Here is a 26602-nt window from a genome sequence, read left to right on the forward strand (position 1 = left end):
ATCCTGTTAGAGGAAGTATGCTTACCACGTGGGTAGATAAAAAATACAAGCCTGCCCCATCAGATAGAGTTTACATAAAAGGTCAACTACCATTAGATTCACTAGTAGTTTCTAATGCATGTAAAAGGGCAACCTCCCAAACTAATGGAGACGCACCACCACCAGATAAAGAGTCTAAACTTCTTGATGTGTCAGGAAAATGGATATCCTCCCAGGCTGCTAACTTCTGGCGAATTTCTAATACACAAGCATTGCTAGCACGCTATGACCGCGCACACTGGGATGAAATGGAACAACTCATCCAGTTTCTCCCTCAAAAGCATAAATCAAAAGCACAAGACCTAGTTTGTGAGGGGCAGTTAATTTCTAATAACCAAATTAGATGATCCCTAGATGCTGCTGATACATCTGCCAGAGCAGTAAACACGAGTGTCCTTCTAAGAAGGCACACCTGGCTGTGCATTTCAGGATTTGAACTGGAAGTTCAAACTTCCATACTAAGCTCACCCTTTGACAAGGAACACCTTTTTGGGCCTGTGGTAGACACTTCATTGAATAAAATGAAGAAGGATACTGAAGTTGCTAAATCCATGGGAGCACTTCAGTCTCCACAAGGGTGTGGTTCCTTTCGTCGCTCCTTTTATCGAGCAGGGTCCAAGACTACTTCCTCAGACACTGCGTACAACTATAAGGGCAATAACCAGCCCTCAGGTTCCAAGGGTTTCTCCCGAGGCACTTACAGAGGAAACACCGGCAAGGCCAGAGGTACAGGTTCCAACACACGTACCTCGCCATTCAATACAAAACAGTGACTTGCCAATAGTTCCCCTAACAACGTAACACCTGTGGGGGGACGACTGTCACAACTTCTACCAAAGTGGCAGTCAATAACAACAGACAAATGGGTTCTACAAATTATCCATTCTGGTTACTGACTAGAGTTCATCAACACTCCTCCAAACATTCCCCCAGATTCTTCACAAAATGTCTGGCGGTAGTAACTGCACATCTCAGAAGACAAAGCATACATGCCTTTCCCTATCTGGACGACTGGCTCATCAAAGCCAGCACATATCATCAATGTCGCAAGCACACTTCACTAACCATTCAGCTGCTTCAACAGCTAGAGTTCTTAATCAAAGTGTTAAAGTCACATCTACAGCTAAACACAGTTCAGGATTACCTAGGAGCCACTCTTAATACTCGGAAGGCTCTTGCGTATCCCACTGCAGCCAGAATTCGAAAATTCAGGCGCTCCTGCTCAAATTTCAGCCCACTCAGTCACTTCCGGCTCGAGTGTTTATGCAACTGGTGGGAATGATGGCATCTTGCATCATGATGGTTTCCCACGCCAGGCTACACATGCGTCCACTTCAAGAGTGTTTAGTCAGTGGAACCAGTCTCAAGGTCTATTAACCGATCGAGTGTCGGTAAGCGTCCGTACTCATCGCCCTCTACAGTGGTGGAACACACAAAACCTGTCAAAAGGGCGTCCGTCCATAGACACGATTCCACAGACCTTGTTGACAGCGGACGCATTCCTTACTGACTGGGGAGCTCCTCTTCAACAACACACAGTGCAAGGACTGTGGAGTTGCCAGCAAAAGATGTTCCACATCAGTCACTTAGAGCTCATGGCAATCTTTCTAGCTCTCCTATCTGGCAAAGCTGTGTTAGTCCGAAAAAACATGACAGCTATGTATTAAATACAAAAACAGGGAGGGGGGGCACTCTCCAACTGTCCCACTTAGCCCAGGACATCAGGAAGGGGGCTATTCATCACAACATTTTTCTCCTAGCGGAACACCTCCCAAGAGTCAACAATCAGATTTTGGACCTCCTCAACAGGAGGTATCAAATACACGAGTGGGAACTTCACCCTCAAGTTCTCCAACTATACTTCCAAGCTTGGGGAGTCCCTCACATTAACCTGTTCGCAACACCAGAAAATGCAAAATGCCAAAGCTTCGCTTCCAGGTATCCACACCCTTTGTCCAAAGGCAATGCTGTATGGATAAACTGTTCAGGAAAATTTGCTTACGCTTTTCCGCCTCTCCCACGCATTCCATCAGTGGTTCGGAAACTCAGGCAAACATCTTCATCTGGCTGAAGGGCGGTAGTGTGTGCTTGGCAGGGATCTGCCTTGCACGGTCACACGCCCGGGTTCACCGAGGCTGCCTAGTTTTTAACGCTGGTATTTACCTGTTTTATTTTTTGCTATTGACACTCACCTTTCTGGCATTTCGTTCTCTTGCCCCCTGGGTGCTGGAGCAGTGAACCAGCTCCCGGTCATCCTCCTCCACTTCAAGGGCCGGCGGGGTCCGTCCATGCGAGCGGACCCGCCATCTTGGGGGGAGAGTAGGTTGACGCTCTAATTTCCACTGACACCACCGGCGCAGGGCGCCATAAAAGATCCTGATGGTGCGAGCGCGCTAATCTCTTCATCTGGCTCAAGGGCGGTAGTGTGTGATCGGCAGGGATCTGCCTTGCATGGTCACACGCCCGGGTTCACGGAGGCTGCCTCGTTTTTAACGCTGGTATTTACCGGTTTTATTTTTTGCTATTGACACTCACTCCTCCACTTCAGGGCCGGCGGGGTCCGTCCATGCGAGCGGACCCGCCATCTTGGGAGGAGAGTAGGTTGCTGTTCTAGTACCCACTGACACCACCGGCGCAGGGCGCCGTAAAAGATCCTGATGGTGCGAGCGCGCAGCGGATGCGCGCAGCGGGCGTGCCAAAGGCAAGCTCGTCTGTGCCCGTCCGCGCCAAGGAAGCGCTCCGCGCCAGCCACGCTGCTGTCTGGACTTCGGGGGGGACATTAGTCGGGATGCGGGCCTCATTAAATATTCCAAAGAGTTACTTCTTCACTTAGGTGAGCTTCATGCTGACAAAGGGACTTTTAGGCTCCTTGTATCAGCAGCCCCCCTTGGTGACTTCTTAAACAAGAGTTTACTATCATGTGAACTCCTCAATGTGAGATCTCTGCCTAAGCATAGTGCAGAAATACAGCTGTTGTTGCTCTCTCATGAGCTCAACATGCTGTTTCTGACTGAAACTTGGACTAGCCTTGATTGTGAGGTCGATCTCTGTTGGGCCTGCCTACCAGGTTATAAAATCCACCACCAACCTCGACTTAGTGGGAGGGGAGGGGGAGTCGGAGTCATCTTTAAAGATATCTGGAAGGTAGGGACCATTGATATGGATGTGGTTTCTGGGGTGGAACTCTTAGGACTGACTATAAATAACGATTCTGAGTTAATCTTCACTGGGATCGTTTGTTATAGGCCTCCAGGGGCATTTAGCACTCAGCAGCAGCAATCTCTGCTAAATGCTCTTACTGATATGGCAGCCACTCACCACAAATTGGTTATCCTGGGTGACTTTAATCTGTGGTTAAACGGTTCGCTTGACCCTGGGCTCCATAACTTGCTTAACTCTTGTGAAGGTCTTGGCCTCCACCAGTTGGTCGAGAAAGCTACTCACAAGGCTGGGCATATCCTTGACCTTATTTTCTCCAGCCCCCTCCTCCTACATATTGGCAAAATTTGGCCAATGAATTGGACGGATCACTCCATGATAAAAACTTTCACTGAAGTAAAGCCTCCTCAGGGTTTGGTCTCCCACCCCCTGAATATACCAGCAGAGACTGGAGGGCTCTGACTCGCTTGAAGAGCTCGGGCCCTGTGTTCGAGGTTGGGGACTGCTTCTCTTCTGATCTATCAGTCACAGATAATTACACCTTACTGTGCAAAAATATTACATCTACATTGGACTCCTGTGCCCCTATGAATCCCACAGGGCTAAGAGCAGAAACTCTGCCCCTTGGTTTAACACCACACTGAGCGCGCTCAAACTAACATGTAAACAGGCAGAGAGGAGATGGAGGCGAGGCTATATGGAGTCTGATAGGCTGCTATGGAAAGAGAAAATTGGGGAGTATAAGAATGTGATTAAAAGGGCAAAAGCTGATAATTTCTCCTCTGTTACCTGTAACGCTTCTAATAGCTCCAGAAGCATTTTTAACATTCTGGACAGTCTTATCAACCCCGACTGTTCCAAGAATGTAATCACACCCTCGCCGGAACTCTGTGAGAACCTGGCTGGATTCTTTCGGGAAAAGATCCAGCTGATCATTGACGACCTTGTGGGTGGTCAGCAAGCAGCAGGGAATCCTGGCCTGGCGGCAGAATGCACTATAATGCATGAGGTGGGCGACTCAGAGGATGTTGTAACCGGCCTTTGTGACCAAGCTCCTGAACCACTCCGTGAGTTCACACCCCTTACTGCGGAGGAGTTCTGTAGTTTGGCACAGGGCATTTCCTCTGTATCCCCCCTTGATCCAGTACCTCATAAGATCTGGAAAGAGCACAAGGAAGAGCTGTTCCCCGCCCTACGGCTGATTTGTAACCAGTCACTTATCAGTGGTGCGGTTCCTCCACAATGGAAGCAAGCTTTAGTTTCTCCCCTGTTGAAGAAGCCCTCCCTTGAACCTGAATGTTCAAAAAACTACAGACCTATCTCTGTTGCCTTTCCCTGCTAAAATCGTAGAGCGGGCTGTTAGTATGACTCTCTCTTCCTATCTTGAACATCACAATCTGCTAGAAGAGGCTCAGTTTGGTTTTTGGTCAACTCATGGGAGCGAGACGGCCCTGTTGACCGTCATGGACGAGCTTCAGAGGCGGGCTGATAGGGGAGAGGCAGCTGCATTGATTCTGCTTGACCTGACTGCCGCCTTTGATATGGTCAACCATGTGATTCTGCTGAGAAGGCTGAGCGAGTGCGGGGTTAGGGGTTCCGCCTTGCGGTGGTTCTGTTCCTTTTTACAGGACAGACAGCAGGCGGTATCCCTTCCCCCTTTCAATCCACCTTCTCCAATGTGCTGCATGGGGTACCTCAGGGTTCAGCTATCAGCCCTATCCTTTTCAATGTGTACTTAAAACCTCTGATTGCGGTTATCAAGGCATATAATATTGACATCATAAACTATGCAGACGACACTCAGTTGATCCTGTCATTTGAGGGTGAGGAGTCGACTACAGTAGAAGCTTTTCACAACGGTTTGCAGGACACGGCCCGCTGGCTGCAGGATAACTTGCTACAATTCAAGCTGGAAAGACTGAGGTGATCTTCTGTTCGGCAAACAGGATTTCACCTTGTCTTCCTAGCAACTTTTGGCCTTCAGGCACTGTGTCCACAGTTCAGCCGGCTGCTAGTGTCCGCAACCTGGGCATTATATTCGAAGACAAGCTTACTCTGGAAAGACAGATTACAAAAACTACTGCCTCATGCTTCGCGATCATCAGATCCCTCCGAAAAATCTTACCGCTACTACCTTCCCAAGTGCGTGCACAAGTGGCCAGATGCACAATTCTTAGTAGGCTTGACTATTGCAACCCTCTCCTGCTGGACTCCCCTAACTTCCTGTTGGACAGATTGCAAAGAATCCTGTCGGCAGCGACCAAACTAGTACTAGGCTTGTCTAGGAGCTCCTCGGCGTCTGCAGCCTTAGCTGAACTTCACTGGCTCCCTCTGAGACAGAGAGTGCAATTTAAGTCTCTCTGCCTTGTTTTTTAAAGCCCTTCACGGGATAGTACCTGTGCGCATGCGCAAAAGAATCAACTGGTACACCCCGACAAGAACACTGCACTCCTCGTCGGCAAGATTGGTGCCGGTTCCTAGGTTTCGTAAGGTCAGATCGGGGGGCAGATCATTTGGGGTGGCAGCTGCTAAATTTTGGAATAGTCTCCCCTGGGAAATCAGGCAACTCAGAGAGCTTCTTCCCTTTAGAAAAAGGGTAAAAACCTGGCTGTTTCCCAGGACGTAGTGGCCGGTCCCAGTTACTCGCTCCCCCCTTGAGTCACGTTTCCAGCGCCAGGATGCCTGCTAGGTGATACCGCGCTTTATAAATTGAATAAATAAATAAATAAATAAATCACTCATGCTAATACTAGTAGCTCCAACATTGGCATGTCAACCCTGGTTCCACAACCATGTTGGAACTCTCTCTAGTACCACACCAAAAATAACATTTGACTCCCAGTCTCCACACACAGAGCCATGGAAAAAATCAAACACCCAGATCCCAAACAGCTGAACCTTGCAATCTGGCTCCTGAAGTCATAGAGTTTTGGTGATCTCAACCTTCCATCAGACTGTATGAACATTATTAGAGAGGCCAGAAAGCCTACCACAAGGACCTGCTACACATCCAAATGGAAACATTTTGTCATCTATTGTAATAACAATCACATAAACCCCCTTGAAGCTTCCATACAGAACATGCTGTGCTACCTATTGCATTTGCAGCAGTCCGCATTGGCTATATATCCATCAGACTGCATCTTGCTGCCATAGCAGCTTACCTTCAAAATAGGCAATATTTATCGCTATTTCGAGAGCCTGTCATCAAAGTATTCATGGAAGGACTAAAAAGGGCTAAAAAGGGTATTTGGAAGAAACAGGTTAGTGTTAAATTCGTGACCTTAGAATATCCCCAGGCGTCAGACTGGATCCGGAAAGTTTTGCGTAGCAGTACCCCTGTGCGTCGGTAGGCATCGTCTGCGGCTCCGTGTCCGTCGTCGGCGTCGTGATCACCGGGATGGCGGCGTCGTCGGAGTACTGAGACGCCGCCCTCGCGCCCTGATGTCAGTTCTTCTTTTTTCTGCGCCTGCAAGCGCAGATCCAGGAAGAGCAGTACTCCTAGTTGCTTTTTGACTAAACTTTTTGACCTCTTTTGGATCTTCTCGAGTCGCTACTTGACTCTCTGTGCCGATAGGGATGCCTGGGTTCAAACCCTGCGACGATTGTAACCGCTTGATGTCGGTTACCGACCCCCACCGTCGGTGCCTTTACTGTCTCGGGGCCAACCACGATGACAAGTCGTGCCCCGACTGCCGGGACCTGACGTCGAAAGCTAGGCAGGAGCGGTCCCGCAAGCTCCTCGAGCTCCTGCAGTCGGCCCTGCGCCGCTCGAAGTCCCGGTCCACAGTCATCACAGCTCGGCGAGTCAACACCACTCGTCGGGCTCCAAGTCCTCAGGCTAAGTCGAGGCACAAGAAGTCGAAAAAGCAACATCGCTCTTCTGACTCCCCCCGACGCTCGCGCGTCGCGGCTGGGAGTACGGGCGACAGCACCCACGCGGCTCCATCGGAGCCGCAAGCACCGATTCCAGCTCCATACCCGCCGGTCCCTGGGCTGCACGCGACGCAGGAGGAGATCAGCGCCTTCCTCGCGGCCATGAGGTCGTGCTTCCCTCTGTTGGACCTCCGACGACCCCTCCGCTGGCACCATCACCAAGGGTGTCGCCCCGGCGCTGTCCCGGGATGGCGTTGTCCCCGATCCCCACCCCGGTCCGGATCCGGCGTCGGACCGGCGCCACCCAGCGCCGTCTTCTACGCCGATCGGTGAGCCCTTCACCGATGACCCGGCTCCATTGTTTATTCCTGACTATCAGGAGATGGATGACGAGGGTGATTAGAAGGGGTCTGAGGACTCTCTGGCACTGCAGTGCCAGTTGAGCCAGGACTGGGCAGACGAGCTGGTAAGGCCAGTGGTCTGGACACTTCGCCCGACACTGGATTTGTCTCCCCTCCTACCGTGGCTACGGAGGAGGGGGCTGCTGGCAGCGTAGTGTTGACTAGGGCAGCCAAACCTTGGCTCTTGAGCTCCCAGTTCCCGCCATGAGGACTAACCTCCTCACTGAGGTGCTCAAACCGCAGGCAAGCTCCTCGGAGCTTCTCCTGCCGCTTAACAAAGCCCTCAGTGATGTTCTGTTGGGCACCTGGTCCAAGCCCTCTACATGCCTCCCTGTAGATCAGAACGCGGCCCAAAGCCACCGCCCGGCCCCAGGCGACCCCAGCTTCCTTGCCGTTCACCCCACCCCTGAGAGCCTGGTGATCCAGGCCTCTACCTCCCAGACAGCATTCCCGACCGCTTCTCCGGATCGGGAATCCAAAAGGTGCAATCAGTTTGGGAAGAAACTGTTCTCCTCACTCAGTTTGGGGTTGCGGTCTGTCAACACCGCCTGCCTTTTGGGCCGTTACTCCCATTCTCTGTGGGACACGGTGGCGGAAGTGCTGCTGCAATGCCCGGCGGAGGTCCAGGCAAAGCTTACCCAAGCCCTTGCAGAGGGACGGGATGCAGCACGATATTCGATTTGGTGTTGACTGGATACCACAGACTTGCTGGGCAGGGCGATTGCGACTACGGTGGCGGTTCGACGCCACACCTGGCTGAGGTCCGACAACTTTTCCGGGGATGTCCAAGCCTCCCTTATGGACATGCCCGTTGATGGCTGTCGCCTCTTTGGCGACAAGGCGGACTGTGCGCTGGAGCGTTTCAAGGACTCCAGTGCTGGGCCCAGTCCTTGGACCTCGGCCAACGCCAGCAAACTTCTGCTTTTCGTCCCTTTCGTGGCCAAGGAAGGGGCGCCGCCACACGTCCAGCTAGCCACAGGCCGCAGAACCAACCTCAACGCGGACGTGGTAACCGCCGTGGCTGTACCGGGGGAAACCGGCAAGGTCAGTCCACACCCGCCCCTGCAGCATCTGCCGCAAAATCCTCCAATTCTTTGTCAGGAGGCTCTGCGCTTCTGGCAATGGCTGGAACACCAGGGCGTCACCCTGGTCGTTCAACACCTGGCAGGTTGCCTGAACGCCAGGGAGGACGAACTCAGCCGCCGGTGCATGATGGATCACGAATGGCGTCTGAACTCGGACGTGGCGCAAGGCCTCTTTCAGCAGTGGGGAGAGCCTTGGTTGGATCTATTCGCCACCGAAGAGAACGCGCAATGTCATCAGTTCTGCGCGTTGGAATTTCCAAGGCGCCACTCGCTCAGAGACGCTTTTCATCGCGAGTAGAGCTGCGGTCTGTTGTACGCCTTTTCGCCTATACCACTTCTGCCCAGAGTGCTGAAGAAGATCAGGCGCGACCGGGCCAAAGTCATCCTTGTGGCTCCAGACTGGGCACGAATATACTGGTATCCTGAGCTACTCCGCATGTCAGTCGATCCCCCGATTCGTCTGCCTCTTCAGGAGGACCTTCTGTCGCAGCAGCAGGGGACGGTCCTCCACCCGAACCTGTCCAGTCTCCACCTACAAGCTTGGAGATTAAGCTGCAACAGTTCCATGCGTGGAGATTGAGTGGCGGCAGTTGAGGCCATTTGACTTGCCTCCCGAAGTTTGTGATGTGATTCTGGCAGCCAGGCGTCCCTCCAAAAAATCGGTATACCCCTGTAGGTGGAACAGATTTGTGGCATGGTGCACAGCAAAGGCTGTGGATCCACTCTCTGCCCCCCTTTCTGAGGTTCTCCTCTTCCTCCTTTCTCTTGCCCAGCAGGGCTCTACTCTGGGCACTCTTAAGGGCTACCTCTCTGCCATTTCAGCCTTCTTGAGGCTTCCTGATGAGCCTTCTCTTTTCAAGGGCCCTGTTGTAAATAGATTCTTGAAAGGCATCACGCACATGTTTCCTCCTGTTCCTTTCGTGATGCCTCAGTGGGACTTGAACCTTGTTCTGACCTATCTGATGTGCGCTCCTTTCGAGCCACTTCACAATTGCCCTCTTCGTCTTCTGACCCTTAAGACTGCATTCCTGGTTGCCATCACCACTGCCAGCAGAGTGAGTGAGCTCCAGGCTCTATCTTCTAAGCCTCCTTTCCTTTCTGTCCATCTGGACAAAGTTGTTTTAAAAATTCGTCCTTCTTTCCTGCCCAAGGTGGTTACGGCCTTTCACATCGGGCAGTCCATCACCTTGCCCACCTTCTTTCCGCCTCCGCATCCATCGAAGGAGGAAGAGAGGCTCCACCGTCTGGACCCAAAACGTGCGCTCTCCTTCTACATTGATCGCACACGCCAGTTTCAGGTGGCCGACCAGCTCTTTGTTGGTTACGTGGGTGCGAAGAAGGGGCGGGCGATGCACAAACAAACCATCTCTCGGTGGGTCGTGTTGAGCATCAAGGTCTGTTACTCCTTAACTAGAACGGAGCCCCCTGTTGGGCTGAGGGCCCATTCTACTCGGGCCACGGCGGATACTACTGCCCTGGGTCGGGGAGTCCCCTTGCAGGACATCTGTCAGGCAGCTACGTGGGCCTCGCTGCACACGTTCGCTAGACACTACTGCCTGGACAGCCAAGTCCGGACAGATGGCTTCTTCGACCGTTCTGTTCTCCAGGACTTTCTGGTGTGATCTTGGTTCGTAGACCCACCACCGGGGTTGGTATTGCTGGGGTATCTATTTTAAGGTAAGGAATCTAACATTAACCTGTTTCTTTTAGATGCACTAGTTACTTACCTTCGGAAACGATCTATCTGTAAGAAACAGTAGTTAGTGTTAGATTCCTTACCGCCCCACCCATCCTCCCCGTTCTGCGAACCGATATCTAGCGTTATGGACATCCCTTTCAGGGCCCTAGTTTCATGACACCAGTGTCGGTCTCTGGCATGGCTCTGAGTTCCTGGCGAGGTAAGTTATGTACAAGAACTGACGTCAGCGCGTGAGGGCGGCGTCTAAGTACTCGAACGACGTCATCCCGGCGATCACGACACCGACGACGGACGTGGAGCCTCATACGACACCCACCGATGCGCAGGGGTACTGCTACGCAAAACTTTCCGGATCCAATCTGACGCCTGGGGATATTCTAAGGTAAGGAATCTAACACTAAGTAGCTATTTTGGGGGACCCCCTCTGAGGTTTACTTTTAGGTCAGGGAGAAGAGGGGAAAAAACAGCAAGTACAATAATAAGAGAACTCCCTCGTGACCTTCAAACTATTACTTCAGGGTACAACCTCTGATTAACATGGCATCAACACATCACAATATTTTTACTTTTTCATTATTTTTTATTTGAATTATTTTTTTCTTCATTTGATTTCTTTTTTTCCTTTCATCACATTACACAGTTTAAAAATTAATTTTTGCACTTCAAATACAAATTTTTTCATCTAAATTCATAATACAAAATACAATACATCAATAACAATATATTTATAACTTGAATAACAGGTAGAGAACAACCTAATCACAAACATTCACTCACACTCATCCCCATACACAACTTCATTTACTCATGGTCATAATGCAGTCTATTATCTTTTTATCTGTTGTCCAGCATGAACCACAATGGGTGGGATTTTACAAGGATTTGGCCAACGCGTTTCGGTGGAAAATAACAGCAGTGGAGACCACCTTCATCAGGACCCGCCAGATAAATCAATGTGTTCTCTACAACCTGGAGTATTAATAACTAGTGCTGACTTTGGCCTTTTTATGTCTGAAGACAGGATATAGGAGCGTGTAACAATCTTACTTCTTATTTCATCTCTGGTATCTTTATACAAACACAAGGAGACTTCTATTCTGATGTATCCCACGTGGTTGGCTCCATAATTTTAGCTTCAATTTCATAGGGGACTCAGCCTCTGCAACTCACTAATGTTCGTTGTGTAACCAACGTATCTTCTATTGAATATGTAAGAACCTTCAATTCTCTTAATTCCGTGGGTCTTTGTTTTCTTCCTCGCCACGGTTCTCGACCCTTCTTTTCTTCAGGGCTTCCTCAGATTGCTTAAATCTCTGCGAGTTTCTCTCCTATGATTTTCTCCTACGTTGTACAAAGTACGATAGCTTACATCCTCGAGCCTCTAACACTAACTACTGTTTCTTACAGATATACCATTACCGAAGGTAAGTAACTTGTGCAATACCCCCAAGACTCCCACCTGCCCTAGTATGGAATCGTAACATAGTCCTCACAAGAGTAATGGGTCTGCCATTTGAACCCATGCACAAAGGTGCACAAATGTGAACTACAATTCCTTACTTGGAAAACAGCTCTCCTTGTTGCAATCACTTCATTAAGGAGAGTGGATGAACAACAGGCACTAACCATAGAAGAACCCTTTTTCCAGTTACATAAAGTGGTTCTTCGTACCAACCCTAAATTCCTACCTTTGGTTGTATCTGCTTTTGACATCAATCAGTCAGTTGAATTACCTGTACTCTTCCCTCAACCTGACTCTGTTGCAGAACGAGCTTTACATACCCTAGATGTCAGTAGAGCTCTTTTGTATTACACTGAAAGAACAAAATCAATTCGTAAAACCAAACTACTCTTTGTAGCTTTTGCACCACCTCACAAAGGCAATCATATCTCCAAATTAGGAATTGCTAGGTGCATTGTCAAGTGTATTCATATTTGGTATCAAAAAGCCACAAGGACTCTCACAGTACCCCCTAGATCACATTCCACTCGCAAGCTAGGGGCTACTATGGCTTTCTCAGGGACTATCCCTATTACTGATCTCTGCAAAGCTGCAACATGGTCCACATCACACACATTCACCAAACACTATTGTGTAGATGTGTTAGCAAGACAACAAGCCAATGTTTGTCAAGCAGTACTTAAAGCGTTTTTTCAGACAACTCCAACAGTTACATGATAGCCACCGCTACGGGGAGACTGCTATATAGTCTATGCAAAGTATGTGATCTACAGCTCACATGCCTCGGACAGAAAGTGCTACCCAGTATGCATCTGTATTGACATGTAGAGCGGTAGAATCTCATGCGCCCACCCACCACCCCGGGTACCTGTAACTGCTATAGTTCTCTGTTTAATACACATACTTACAATTGGACTTCTCTATTCTTTACTGCTACTCGATTCTCTTCGGAAAAAGATCTGAAGATGGAGCCGAAGACCATGCGCACTACCATCTAAGGGAGGAGTCTCCTACCTCGTAACTAGGGAAAACTTGCGGAAAAACAAAGTGCAAACATCCGGACCCACACTAGATGGTGATCTTATTCAACAGCTCTACATGCCAAGAACAGATGCATACTGGGAAGTAGCATTTTCTTTTGTTTAAATATGTGCAGGTTGAACAACTGGTCATTGATGTTTGGCTGCTCCTGCTAAAAAAAAGCCTGTACATGTTGCACAGTATTACTACTACTATGTTTTTGTTTTACCTGAGTACAGGACACGGCTATGTTGGTAATTCTTAGCTATTGAGTCTACCAAACAAAATAGATAATTTCTGCCCCTCCCCCCATCTACCTCAAGACAACAGAATTCTACCTTTATTGAAAATCACATACATTTGATTTATAAGCCAGTAAAGACTGAGTACACTCATAAATTTCCAATTGAGGGACTTTGTGATTAATACTTTAGTTAAGATTTTTGTTCTACAGCTGGACATTATTCACTACAGCTTCTTGTTATATAATGTTAACTTAAATCAGTTCCCATTTCTGTACAGACTTTAGGAAATCAAATGATTCTACATTTCTCATTAACATGATTTTTTTCAAACTGTTAAAATATTTTATATGTTTTGCTTAATAAATTTTTTCATTTAAGGTCAAGCAGTTGGCCCTCAGAATCAGACACAAGGATCCCAAGGAACAACTAATATGATGCAGCCCAATCTAATGGGGCTTCATGGAAACCTGAACAGCCAGCAAGGCGGAGGTGGTGGAAGTGGTGGTGTTCTACAAGTAAACTTGGGGAACATACAAGGACAGCCTCAACAAGCCCCACAATCACAGCAAATTGCTATGCACCAACAAATCATATCCTCTCAAGGACATTTGGTGAACATTCAAACTCAAGGGGGCTTGAACACTCAAAACCAGATGATAATCCCTCGAACCCAGCTTATGCCCCAAAGCCAACTGATGATTTCATCTCAAAATCAGAATCTTGGCCTTGCTCAACAAAAGGTGACGCCAACCAAACAGATGATTCCACAGCCAGGTCAGCAGATGATGCCACCTCATAATCAGATGATGGGCCCTCAAGGTCAGATCTTAATGCAGCAGAATTCTATGATGGAACAGATAATGGCAAATCAAATGCAAGCAAACAAACAGTTTTCCTCACAAAGCCAGCCTGGTGTCATGACTGGCTCAACTCAGCTAATGAGGGGCCAAACTCCAAATATGCAGGGAAATATGGTGCAATTTGCTGCACAGATGATGTCGCAGCAGGGCTCAGTGAATGGCAATCCTCAGGGAATGGGAATTCAGGGGCAGGGTCTGAGAGGTGTGGGGCCGGGTCAGCACTTAAATCAGCAACATGGGGATCCTGCTGCAAATATGAACAGTGATATGAATCTTGCACAAATAATGCCAGAAATGTCCTTGCAGCAAAGCAACATGGGACAAGCCCACATGCAGGTGATGCAAGGTGGCAACACTCAGGGGAATCACTTTCCAGGACATGGGCTACCTTTCAACACTTCTTTCGGTGGCGCACCAAATGGGAATCCGATGAACTGTGGTCAGAATCCTGGCTTCCCTGGTAATAAGGATGTCACTCTTACAAGTCCTTTGTTGGTAAACCTGTTGCAGAGTGACATATCTGCTGGGCACTTTGGTGTGAACAGTAAACAGAACAATCAAAATGCCAGCAAGCCCAAAAAGAAGAAGCCTCCGAGGAAGAAAAAAAATGCACAGCAAGCTGAAGACCAACTCGGGTAGGTTTAAACAATTCTAGAGTAATATTAAGATTAGGTGATCATTAAATCCACTGTATATAAAAGACAGTTGTATCTTTTAGTGTGACCATTTTTGTCTCATTTTCTATACATAAACTGTTTAACCTTAAACCACTTTTATGCTTTTTTAACTTTTATTTTAAGTGTGTTCTCTAGTGTAAAAATCCATTGTGTGCCATCAAAATCTTAGAGCAGGTTACCCTATATTTTGTACTTCTTTATACTCCAATATCTCATATATGATTGGTAAATGTTTTACACCTTTTTAGTACCTTGCAAATGATGCATGTGCTATTCAGATAGACTACTAGCCACAGATTCTGCACCTTTTGAATATTCTCCTGGCGTCAGACTGGATCTGGAAACTTTTCAACAGTACCTCTGTGTGCTGGTAGGTGGTGCCATGCGGCTCCACACCGACAGGTGCTCATCAGATTTGCCTGTGATTGAGTCACGACTGTAAGGCTTGCAATGGATTGCTCGTCGATAATCCCGAAGGCCATTCAAGACCGAGAGGTGGGGACTATACATCGCCAAGCACCTGAAGAGTCTGTCATGAGACCACTCCAAATCGAAAGTTCGGTCCCATTCCAGACCTGGAAGTCATAGGAGTCATTCCTGATGTCAGGCTTTGTCTTGATCAAAGTTGTCTGGTAAGTCACACTCTCCTGAGAAGGAGTGGGAGCTGCACCATACATCTTAAACTTGCTTTAGAAGTCGATTGACTTTGGAGTCTATCCAAATGCTTGTCCTTGTTTCCTGGACCACTTGCTACTCGGAAACAGATCAAAGAGTCAGCGAGGCCATGCTCATAATTTCTGGATCCTTGCTGACTCCTGGCACACCCTCGGGCCCTGTGGAACTGAGCAGTTCTCCATGGGGAATACCTCTGGTGGGTGTGCTCTAGGCACAGGTTGGGCCCTCCGAAACCATCCCAGAGCACCCTCCAGCTCCAGTTCCAACTCTGTCTCCGGCCCGGGCTAGGCAGTACAGTAGTGGGGTGGCCAAGTTCCCAATTGTATTGTGATTAGGACACCAGCGATTTCACTGGGTGGGCCATTGGCACTAGTGTCGCCATTCGTAGCAATGCTTGGCTGCGGTCATCCGGTTTTTCAGGTGAGGTCTTGTCCCTCATGAACATGCCTTTTGATGGGACTTACCTCTTTAGGGCGAGGCAGGTTCTGCTCTTGAGTGGTTCAAGCCGAGGAGAGCCACAGCATTCTCCCTTGCCTTATCTGTCCCACCTTCGAAAATGCATCAGCCTGAGGTCGCTAGTTTGTGAACTGCTGATACATCACAATGCATTAACAGCCCACAAACCAGGCACATCTACTATCACTCATTTGACATTATGTTGTCTCTGAGCCTGTACTGTGCTCCACTGCTTTTTGGCTAGGTTTGTGCTGTAGAAATACCACAAAAGCCTCAAATATCACAAATGATCCTAACCCTTTATTGCCAGATTATTTAAGTTAGTGGAATATTTATGAAAGCTGTAAGGCCTGCTGTATAAGCTGAGTTTTTTTGCTATGTTCAGTGATATTTATTTTCCAGTATTTTTAGATATGTTCCTGTAGTTCCTTCCAGGCAAACATTCTGAGGGTTAACTTTTAATTCAAGTTGCTTTCAATGACCACATTCATCAAACAATCTCACTGAATTTACCCTAAAAACGTAGCTTTTAAAATGTTGTACCAATCTACAGCCCATAAGGTTGATCCTGTACTTCTAACATCAGCAGATGCATGTCTTTTCACTATCAGTAGAGCTGACTGCACTTTTTTCAAATACGGCTTGTAATACAGTTGCCTTACTTGCAGAAAACACATTTGACTGGATAACCTAATCTTTTGTATTGTGTGGGCTAGCTTGATTTGGTCTTCAATGTCTGACTTCATCTTGTTAGTAATGCCATGCATCAAGTACATGTATATTTACAAGCATTTGCTTTCATTATTACTACTTCACCTAGAGCAAATTCATCCAGGTCCCAGAAACCTAGTAATAATGATTAAAGACACTGAAAACCCTAACACATCCTACGATTATCCCTACATACGGACATGTTGGCGCATGTGGCATGAATATGCCTAGACATCACAACCCCGAACATTCTGTCACTCCCATATATCTGATCATCATCTGACACCCCATCAGATAATGTCAGGGAGACCTATGAACATGCAAGCACCTGCCACTAGAAGCAAGGTACAGGGAGAAAGTACGCCAGCTATCTTAACTGATGAAGTGCATGTTTATCTTTCTGAATTAACCAAAGTTGCAAAGTTCATCCCTAAGCGGGTAACCAAAGGGAAGACGAAGTAAGCCACCTCTAAGGTTCACCTCCCAGTTGTGCACATAGGCAACAACATTTTTTTGTCAGAAACTTTTTTCGGAAATGGAGGGAACCCAAGTTTGAAGAGCCTTTCACTGTGATAACGGTAAACTCTACTGCCTTCAAGGTAGATAGATGGCTGGATACCTTGGATCCTCTTCCCAGACATTTGGATAAATCCAGTATCACCTCAAAGTTCACCAAAATATAAATGGAACAAGAGAAGGGAAGAAGATTGTGGCAATAAAAATACCCCCTCCACCTCTGCCATTGGATAATTATTTGCTTTTGGACAATTTTATGAATCAGTAGAACGAAAGCTATGTATTTTTGGTTTCCTTTTTCCTTTTTTGTCTCAAATTACTATCATTTCTACTGTTGCTCTTTTACAGTATTGTGTACTCTAGCTCTACTAGTTACATTGCCTACTGGTGAAGAGGAAACTCCACTCTTGGTAATGTGTCCCTTAGAATTTATACCAGATTATTAGATAATATGTGGTATTAGCACGTCAGACATCGTTTCAGAAAGTACTAATGAATCCTGTTTAGTTTGCTCTTTAATTCCTTATGCCACAGGATTAGATAGGCTACCTTCAACTAAACAAGTACCACCAAGCACAGCTCTGTCTTTTGCATCTCTGCCAGTGTAGGATTAAGGCCCCAATGCGGCTGACACTTGTTAGGGTAATTAAATTTCTAGCAAATTCCCACAAATATTACTTCAGCAGAAGTTTTATATATTCTTATAGATGCACAGGACATAAGGATGAGATAGTACGAATGAGGAAAACAGGTCGTCCTACTCCTGCAGGTTGGATACAAATGGCTTAAGTTTAGGATTTTTAGGAGTAACATGCCCACACAGTGAGTGTAATAGTTATTTGGTAAATCTTTTACCCCCATATTGTGTTTGTAGGCCAGATTTCAGAGTTACTGGATCAATTTAATGATGATCAATGACATTAGGATATCCAATTTTCCTGTAGGGCCATGTCTTTACGGAATGGTACTGGTCAGGATGTAGTAGAAAAGCGTACATGTATATGGGATGATAATGTGCGATACACTTGGATAGATGGTACAGTAAGTCCTTAGATAGTCATGAGATTAATGTCTGTTTCTTTCCGTTTCAGTGGAAACAGCTCTTTTAATGTAATTCAGAAAAGGGGGTGGTGATGAACAGAGTGCCTGAATTAAGCAGACCACTCTTACCCAGTCCAAAGATCAGGGCTTGATCCATCACCGTTTTTTAGCTCACTGCACCATCCCAGCTCAGAACTTGGCTATATGCAAATTAGTCTGTTCCTGTCCCAGTGCATGATGGGAACAGGGCAAACCAAACTACCAAGCCAATTCTTATACTGGGAAGGAAACAAGCTTCCGGAGACCGGTTTCTGCCATTTCAGGCGGCGTCGGCCCGGCTTGCTTGAATCCTGATGGTGCAATGAGCAAGGGACTCACATCTGAGTATACCCTTCCACGCTTATGGTGGACAAAATGATTCAGAAAAGGGGGTGGTGATGAACAGAGTGCCTGAATTAAGCAGACCACTCTTACCCAGTCCAAAGATCAGGGCTTGATCCATCACCGTTTTTTAGCTCACTGCACCATCCCAGCTCAGAACTTGGCTATATGCAAATTAGTCTGTTCCTGTCCCAGTGCATGATGGGAACAGGGCAAACCAAACTACCAAGCCAATTCTTATACTGGGAAGGAAACAAGCTTTTAATGTAGGCAGGAATTTCAACTACAGTGCCACAATAGATAGCGCCAACATGCAAGGGGGCACCTCTAGTCTAATGGACTATTATTGGCAGTGTGGAGAGCTACTGTAGGTTCCGCAACCACCAAAGTGGAGTGGCCTATCCTCGTTGGTCACCTTGTTCGTCCCTGTTCTCGTAATACCTGCAATTGACGTGTCCATACATCATGAGCACCCCATGATCCGTCCAATGACTTTGTTTCATCGTTACTGAAGGAGAAGGACGGCAGAGTATTCTGTCACTGCTACTTGGAATGATGTTCCCCAAGAGTACTGGTTGTTTAAAGATGCACAGTTGTTCTTTGGTAATATTCTGCCGTGTGTTCAGACAAAGGCAACTGCTCAATCACTACAGACAATTCGATGGGAACTGCTTAAGACTATAAACCCTACGAAAGATGGATTTAATGCCATAAAGCAAGAACTGCGTGCCATGAGAATGACGATAATGCAACACCAATATGTACTTGTATGCCGACGATACTCAGTTAGTGGTCTCTTTTACAGACAGACCCAGCGTTGGACCGGTCCAATTTCCAAAGAGGACTGCTAGCTGTTGCAAAATGGATGAATGCCAACTGCCTCCATCTGAATGCTAATAAAACTGAAATATTTCTACTGAGAAAAGACGCCCTCTCTTAGGGCAACCATTGGTGCCCTCTTTGCCTTGGGCCTTCCCCCATGCCCAAGTCCTCTGTAAAATAATCTAGGAGTCATCATTGACAGCACTCTGATTTTTGAGGCCCAAGCTAAAACGGTTGTTTGCACCTGTTTCGGGCTACTAAGAAGCCTTAAACTCATTCTTGAACTTTTTGATTTCAGTACCCGACAAAATATATTTCAAGCAGTAATTTTGTCCCACCTTGACTACTGTAACATCTTGTACCTTGGCACTAACCATTCAGTTGTTCGAAGACTGCAGCTTGCCCTGAATGTGGCAGCCAGGCTGATTTTTGCCCTTCCAAAATTTTGCTCTGTTTTTGGTCTCCTTTACAAACTGCATTGGCTTCCAGTGTAGAAGTGCATCCACTTCAAGACCTTGTGAATGGATCATAAGATCTTATATTCCCAAAGGGATCCCATTCTGTCCAATCTCCTCTCTTGTTATAAATCCTCCCGTCCCCTACGTTCAGCTGATCTTCACTTGGCCACTGTCCCGCGAGTCCGAAGGCCCAAGCTGGATGCTGCTCATTTCTTGCCAAAGCTTCTGTTCTTTAGAATGCTCTTCCTCTTTCCATCTGGAACATTAGAAACCATCTGCACTACAGGACATCTTTGAAGACATGGCTTTTTTTCTACCTAAATTGCCTGCCTCTTTCTCTGTGAGGCCGATAGTGTCAGTTCTCTAATTTTCAGGTCCAGCGCCAGGAAGCACAGTTGTTGGGGCAGCTATGTGCACTATGAAACCCTATAACATAACATACTTGATCCTATGACGTCCATGTAAGGAGGGGTATGCGTGAAGATTGGGGCTGCATGCTGTACTTTTGTACCAGCAAATGTCAGAGGCTATACTAACTGCAACATCTACAGAAGAAAATGGTAGATGGAGGTGCCCCAGATAATTGGCTAAGTGGGTAGTTTCCTTTACTACCATCCTGGATTTTGGGACTCCTAGGAGCCTTATTGTCAGATCTTGTGGCATTGCTAGTGATGTATTTTGGTATTCTATTCATTTTAGTTTGTTGTAGGAGTGTCAGTACAAAGGCAGGAGGGATGTTTCCAGTTAGGACAACAACACGAGTAGTAGATGCTCAGGGCAACACATACTATCTAGTGTCAAGTATAGACCAAGGTTTAGAACCAGTAGTTGAAATATCAGTTCTAGGGGGGGGGAATGTTATAGAGGAAATGAAACATGACGAAATTACGCTACAGCTGACATCAGCAGAAAACAATGTAAAACAAGCATTGGCATAGCCAATAGGTCTCGCCTTTGGGAACTTATAAGTGTTTAGCCATGCAACAGTGATTTGTTGCACCAAGGATATCGTGCTGGATAACTAAACACTTATAAGGTCCCAAAGGCGAGACCTTTTGGCTATGCCAATGCTTGTTTTAAACAGGAACATGAAAGATACATTTTGCTTCCTTGCACCTTTCTCCTCAGTGATGCGTTTGGATGATGCCTTAACGGCACGGGCCTGTGTTTGGGACATGGGAGGTTGCCAAGCTAAATAATTCTGTGAAAGGGCCACGCCAGGGATCCGGTGTGGCCCCAAAGTGCCAAGCACAGCCACCCCGTCCTTCCTCTCCGAAACCAAGACAGGAATTAATAGAGCGGATACAGGTACTTTCGGTCCTGTTAAGGTCTGAATCCCTGTCCAACTCCAGCCTGCACACTGATTGATCTCTGGTGCAGTTGCTTGAACCCATCGAGCTTTGATATCCACCATTACACGTTGTCCTTGTGATATTTGGGAAACCTATACATACATTGCCTGGATAACGCATAAGACGTATTTCTCATTTGTCACCCGTGCAGCGTATGAAAGCTGGTAAAATAGTTTGATGGGTTTTCGCACCTGTTGCAGAGATTGATGATACGGAGGAGACTCCGCGGGGCTGGAGGGTAGCACTGAACGCTGCTCTTTGCTCACTGAACCATGAGATAACCGAGCCCGCGGTGAGTAACTTTATGTCCACTTTCCTCCCTCGTCCCATACCCTGCTCTTAAATAAGACCCCCCCACACACACACACTTAAAAGGGGGTGTGGCACTGGACAACCAAGTGGAGGGTTGATGAATTTTCCCGAGTGTTTGTTTCAAATCATTGGATTAGGTCATTTTCTGGTCATCATAATCTTTATAAACTTTATCTGTGAGGGAGCGGTTCTACTAAATCGAAGCACTGTGCTGAGTGCCAAGTACGTTTGAACTGCTGATGCCCATTGGAAGAGAATATACTTTCGTTCCACGATTGGTTGTCATCGATAGGGAAGGAACTGCTCCCATCTGGCTGTCCAGTTGGACTAAGTAAAAGGAAACCCCACAGGGACCCCTGGTTCTCAAAAGAACTAGAAGAACTTCACCTACAATCCAAGCAGTTAGAACGCATATGGAGAAAGGGTTATGAGGAATCTAATTGTCTGACTTTTAAAAAATTTAGGAAAAGATACCATGCAGCCATCAAGTCGGCAAAAAAGTCTTACTTTTATAACCAAATCACTATGGCAAAACATAACCAAAAAGAGATGTTTACAATTGTGAAATCATTAATTGACCCCAAGGGGGTACATGTTGAAATTCCTCCCTCCCAAAAGTTATGCGAAGACATCGCAATCTACTTCAACGAAAAGATTAAGGCCATCCAAAAGAACTTTGTGACCCAAGACCATTTGGAGCCTTTTGAGGTCCAGGGAACCTCAAATAGGGATGGTAGTGTAGGCCTCCAAGCTTTTGAATCGGCCTCCCTCTTCCAGACAAAGGAAGCGATCTTGGCCTGTAAATCAGGATCCCCTCAGGACGCTTGTCCATCGATGCTTTTACATCATATAATTGACATTGTTAATCCGGTGATTAATGAGATCGTGAACTCCTCATTAGCTACGGGGACGGTCCCAGATGAATGGAAATTCGCCATAGTAAAACCCTTGAAGAAGAAGCCAAACGTCGACTCCTTAGATCTTACAAACTATAGACCCATAGCTCTGTTACCCATTTTGGGTAAAATTACAGAGAAAACTGTGTACAAGGAGCTCTCTAATTACTTAGAGGCAATACAGGCTCTTTATCCCCGTGAATCTGGTTTCCGACCAAAATACTCTACTGAGTCGGCGTTACTTGAGATATCAGATACCATCAAATTCATTCTGGACGAGGGCAAGAGTGCAGTCTTGATCCTTTTAGACTTGTCAGCAGCGTTTGATTCTATCTCTCATAAAATCCTGCTTACCAGATTAAGATCGTGTGATATATGAGATCAGGCCTTGGCATGGATTACATCTTTCTTGACCATTAGGACACAATCGATCTCGCTGGGACCATTTATGTCATCACTACAAGTCATTACTACAAGGGTGCCGCAGGGGGCTTCTTTAAGTCCTCTGCTGTTCAATATATATATATGGCCCCTCTTGTCTCTCTGATCTCTAACTATGGGATCGAAATTACGTTGTACGCCAATTGATCCTTTACCTGGACAAGACACCTACTAATGCAGAGGGAAACTTTAAAATCTGACTGCCGTGTTGCAATGGATGAGGGAAAACCATCTCTGCTGCAATGCCAACAAGACAGAAATCTTAACAATTGGTAAAGATAACCCCTTTCATCCAAAGGATTGGTGGCCAGACGATACCACAGCTCCGCCATCAACGGTGGATGTGGCCAAACATTTAGGCATGTGGTTTGACTCTGCCCTTTCTTTCAAGCCCCATTTTTTTAAATTGACCGGGACCTGTTTTGGGTTCATAAAAACTTTGAGAACGTTTTATAATTTGATTCCCCTGGCGGCCAAAAAGACTGTAGCAGTGGCTCTTATATTATCGAGACTGGACTACTGCAATAGCCTCCTTGTAGGAACCAACAAAACTATCCTGAGGAGACTACAGGTGGGCCAGATTGGTTTTAGGACTACCACGTAGGGCGTCGGCTTCAGCTGCACTGACGACCCTTCACTGGCTTCTGGTCCTGTTCAAACTCCTACTGATAACTTTTAGAGCCCATCGTCACCTAGGTCCAGGATATCTCTCAGCAAGATTTAGGCCTCATACCACCGTAAGAACACTAAGGTCCACCACTGCCAATTTGCTCAGGGTTCCAGCATTTAGATTAGCCACTAGAGGCGGAAGATCACTGACTGTCTTGGGAGCAAAAGCCTGGAACCGTATACCCAAGGAGCTTAGAGCTATTGAACAGGAGGGGCCGTTTAGAAAACTGTTAAAGACGTGGATTTTAGGTCTATCAGATGCTTGTTGCCAAAAGCTAATTTAGGCTTATGTCATCCACTTTATCTGTTGTTGCCCACAGCGCCAGGAGACTCCGTCAGGAGTGGCAGTTCGCGCTTTACAAAACCTCTTTTCATTTCATGCTGGGGAACAGGAAAAGTAGAGCAGGGGGAAGGACTGATACAGCAGTGATCGAGAAACAGAAGGACAGCAGGGCGGGAAATAGTGCATTACCAATAGAGAGGAGGGAGAGACAAGCAGAGGGTGAGATGGAGAGAGAGAGCAAAGCAGAAATGGATACCGAGAACACACACAGGAAGGAGAAAGAGTGGAAGGCGGACCAAGGGGAAAAAGAGAATGCACTAAAGAGAGAAATGGAGGCTAGCTAGCACTTATCTTGGAGAAACAAACATTTGGATTGCTGCGGCATTCAGCCTCCTCGTGGCGCCCTTGCCTCTCTGAAATAGACACATGTTTTGTTTTAGAGCACAGCAGGTGGGCGGACGGCGGGTGTGCATTTACACCAGGGTCGGACTGACAAAGCGGCAGTTGGGAGATGGGCTGCTGAGATTTAAAACAGGCATTGGCCGCACACGCGCGAGAGGACCGATATGTGGTGGGGGAGGGGGAGATGCGGGAGTCGGATACAGCAGCGATCGAGAAACCGATGGAAAGCAGGGCGGGAAATAGTGCATTACCAATAGAGAGGAGGGAGAGACAAGCAGAGGGTGAGCTGGAGAGAGAGAGAGAGCAAAGCAGAAATGGGTACCAAAAGCACACACAGGAGAGAGAAAGAGTGGCACGGCCGCAGCTGATGAGGAGGGAGTGGGAGACGGGAGGGGGTAGGGGAGGGCATTCACACGTGCGTGCGATCAAATAAACCAAATGGCAGCTGTGCATGTCGCACGCGCTCTTGTGCTCGTAATAGCAAGCTGGTGGCCAGCTAGGTAGCACTTTTAAAAGCAGCTACTACATGTCTCGGCCAGACTAGCGCATGCGCTGGATCAGACGAGACCTAAATATATACATGGTGAAAGAGCAGTGTAGGCCTAAAATCCGTGCTAATGCCAGAGTGGTGAAGAGTTCACTTGAAAAGAGTGCATGACCTGCAAGGTCTTAGTTAAAGGAAAACCCATGTTTGTAAGCTTGAAGGAATTTATGGTCTTGGCACACAGGCACGTAATCTGTGTTCTCCGCAAATTAAGAACGTGATTTAAAGATTAGGAACAGGGGATTGAATTATGCAAGAGCACTTAGAATCTGTTAGGTCGTGGGAGCAGAATAATAAAGCATTCACGCAAATACACATGCAGTAAGAAGAGAGAATAGTTTATTAAGCATTGTTAGAACTGCAATAAAAAATGTGTAAGAAATAGGTTAAAGGTTTAGGAATACATGTGATGTAATGTTTTTGTAAACCAATGTTTAACTTTTAAGTAACTAAATGTTTGACACTTTTTGTAATTAGCGTTGTCTTACTAAGTGTAAACGTGGCTGCCTGTGAAATAGCAAATTGAGACAAGCTGTGTACCTGTGTGGAGATATCTACTCTCCCTGCCGCAACAGTATAAAGTTGTGTTTGCCTTTGCCAAGAGGAGTCTTGTCTTTTTTTCTTATCTTAAGTTACCTCGCAACACCGTTGCCCAGTTCACAAAATGCAAGTCCCTCCTCTCCGTAGACTGGGCTATTCAACAAGGCTAATTATTCTTCTCACTTGTACTAGAAAATCTGACGTATAGTAGCCTTTTCTGGGGGAGTGGCTATCGGAGTACTGCAATCTTATTGGCTGAAGTTTGCTGCTGTTTAAATGATGTTAATAGGATAATAAGGATGATGTTTGTAGACCTCACGCTATGCATAATACTGCACTGCTTTCTAATTTTACCTGGAGACTCCCACTTTCACAATGGTAGAGAGATGTGGAGGACGATGTTTACTCGAGGCTTCTAGCAAGGTGCACGGACATATAGCGTGACTGAGGTAGTTATTTTTCTTAAGTTGTTTTTTCTTATCAGTCGATTTGTTTTTGGCTTCTTGGCCCTCTCCCACAGACTCAGAGCCATTACTACTACAAAATGGATGTAAGGTCCTCTACCTATCGCAAAATGGCTGATTGTCCATAAAACTCAGGCAAGGGGCCTCCCCCACGTACTTTTGGGCCTCCCCCATGCACTGACCAACTCGCAGCCCTGTCTAAATCTTTGCCCTACTGGATCATCAAAACTGCCATAGGACTTTACTCCCCAAATGCACTGCAAGTGAAAAGGGACTTCGAAATTGAAATAGGACCCTCCACCTCACAACCTCTATCCTTCTCATCAGGATAGAAATAGGACTTCTCCCCACATTCCTCGAAAGTTAATGAAATAGAGATAGGACAGCTCTGCCTCTCTCCTGTCATAGAAACAGACAAAGGTCTACACTACCACTCTCTTTCCTCCCTAAGGTGTCGGCCATCTTTGACTAGTCCTAAACCTGTCCTAGATTAGTCCCACCGCAGGCTTCCGAATCACACCCTCCTCGGCTGTTACTGCCCTATACACATTCCCTTTAGCTACTACCTCCCTACATAGCCACTCTCTTTCTTCCCCATGGTGTCGGCCATCTTAGTCTAGTCCTGACTAGCCCTAGGCTAGTCCCTCCTCAGGCATCCTACTCTCATTCCCTACAGTCACTACCTACCCACACAGCCCTAGGCTAGTCCCTCCTCAGGCATCCTACTCTCATTATCTACAGTCACTACCTACCCACACACTCACCCTACATAGACCTCTCCTCTCACAATGGAACTCACAGGCACCCACACATACAAAATCATTTACCCCCCCCAAGCTCACAAAAAAATCAGCCAAAACCTTCAAGCACAACTTCCTGAAATCCCACCCAGAAACCCCATTTGCAGATCCTTATTTCTCACCTCGTTTTGAACCCATGACTACCGACATCATCTTCTACACCAAACGTAGAGCACAATGGAGGAAAGCCTTCCTATCCTTACTCATGACTTCCTCCATGAAGAAGCCCGCACATGGTCTTCGGATGTCTATTACATCATCACAACTCTTCCAAGCCACAGCAACCATCACTATCTACAATAACGGCACCATCCTC

At 46.9% G+C, this 26602-nt stretch overlaps 1 protein-coding gene across 4 annotated transcripts in view; it reads left to right on the forward strand.

Annotated features, from left to right (window-relative positions):
- The window catches only part of NCOA6 (nuclear receptor coactivator 6), a 410255-nt gene that overhangs the window by 265078 nt on the left and 118575 nt on the right, over positions 1-26602 (forward strand). For all 4 annotated transcript variants that reach the window (XM_078652166.1, XM_078652165.1, XM_078652167.1 and 1 more), the window contains exon 9: positions 13365-14481. In XM_078652166.1, coding sequence (XP_078508292.1) covers positions 13365-14481 — 1117 coding nt within the window. The remainder of the gene's footprint in view (positions 1-13364; positions 14482-26602) is intronic.

The sequence above is a fragment of the Lissotriton helveticus genome, chromosome 7 (genome assembly GCF_964261635.1).
Source record: "Lissotriton helveticus chromosome 7, aLisHel1.1, whole genome shotgun sequence".
NCBI classification, from domain to species: domain Eukaryota; kingdom Metazoa; phylum Chordata; class Amphibia; order Caudata; family Salamandridae; genus Lissotriton; species Lissotriton helveticus.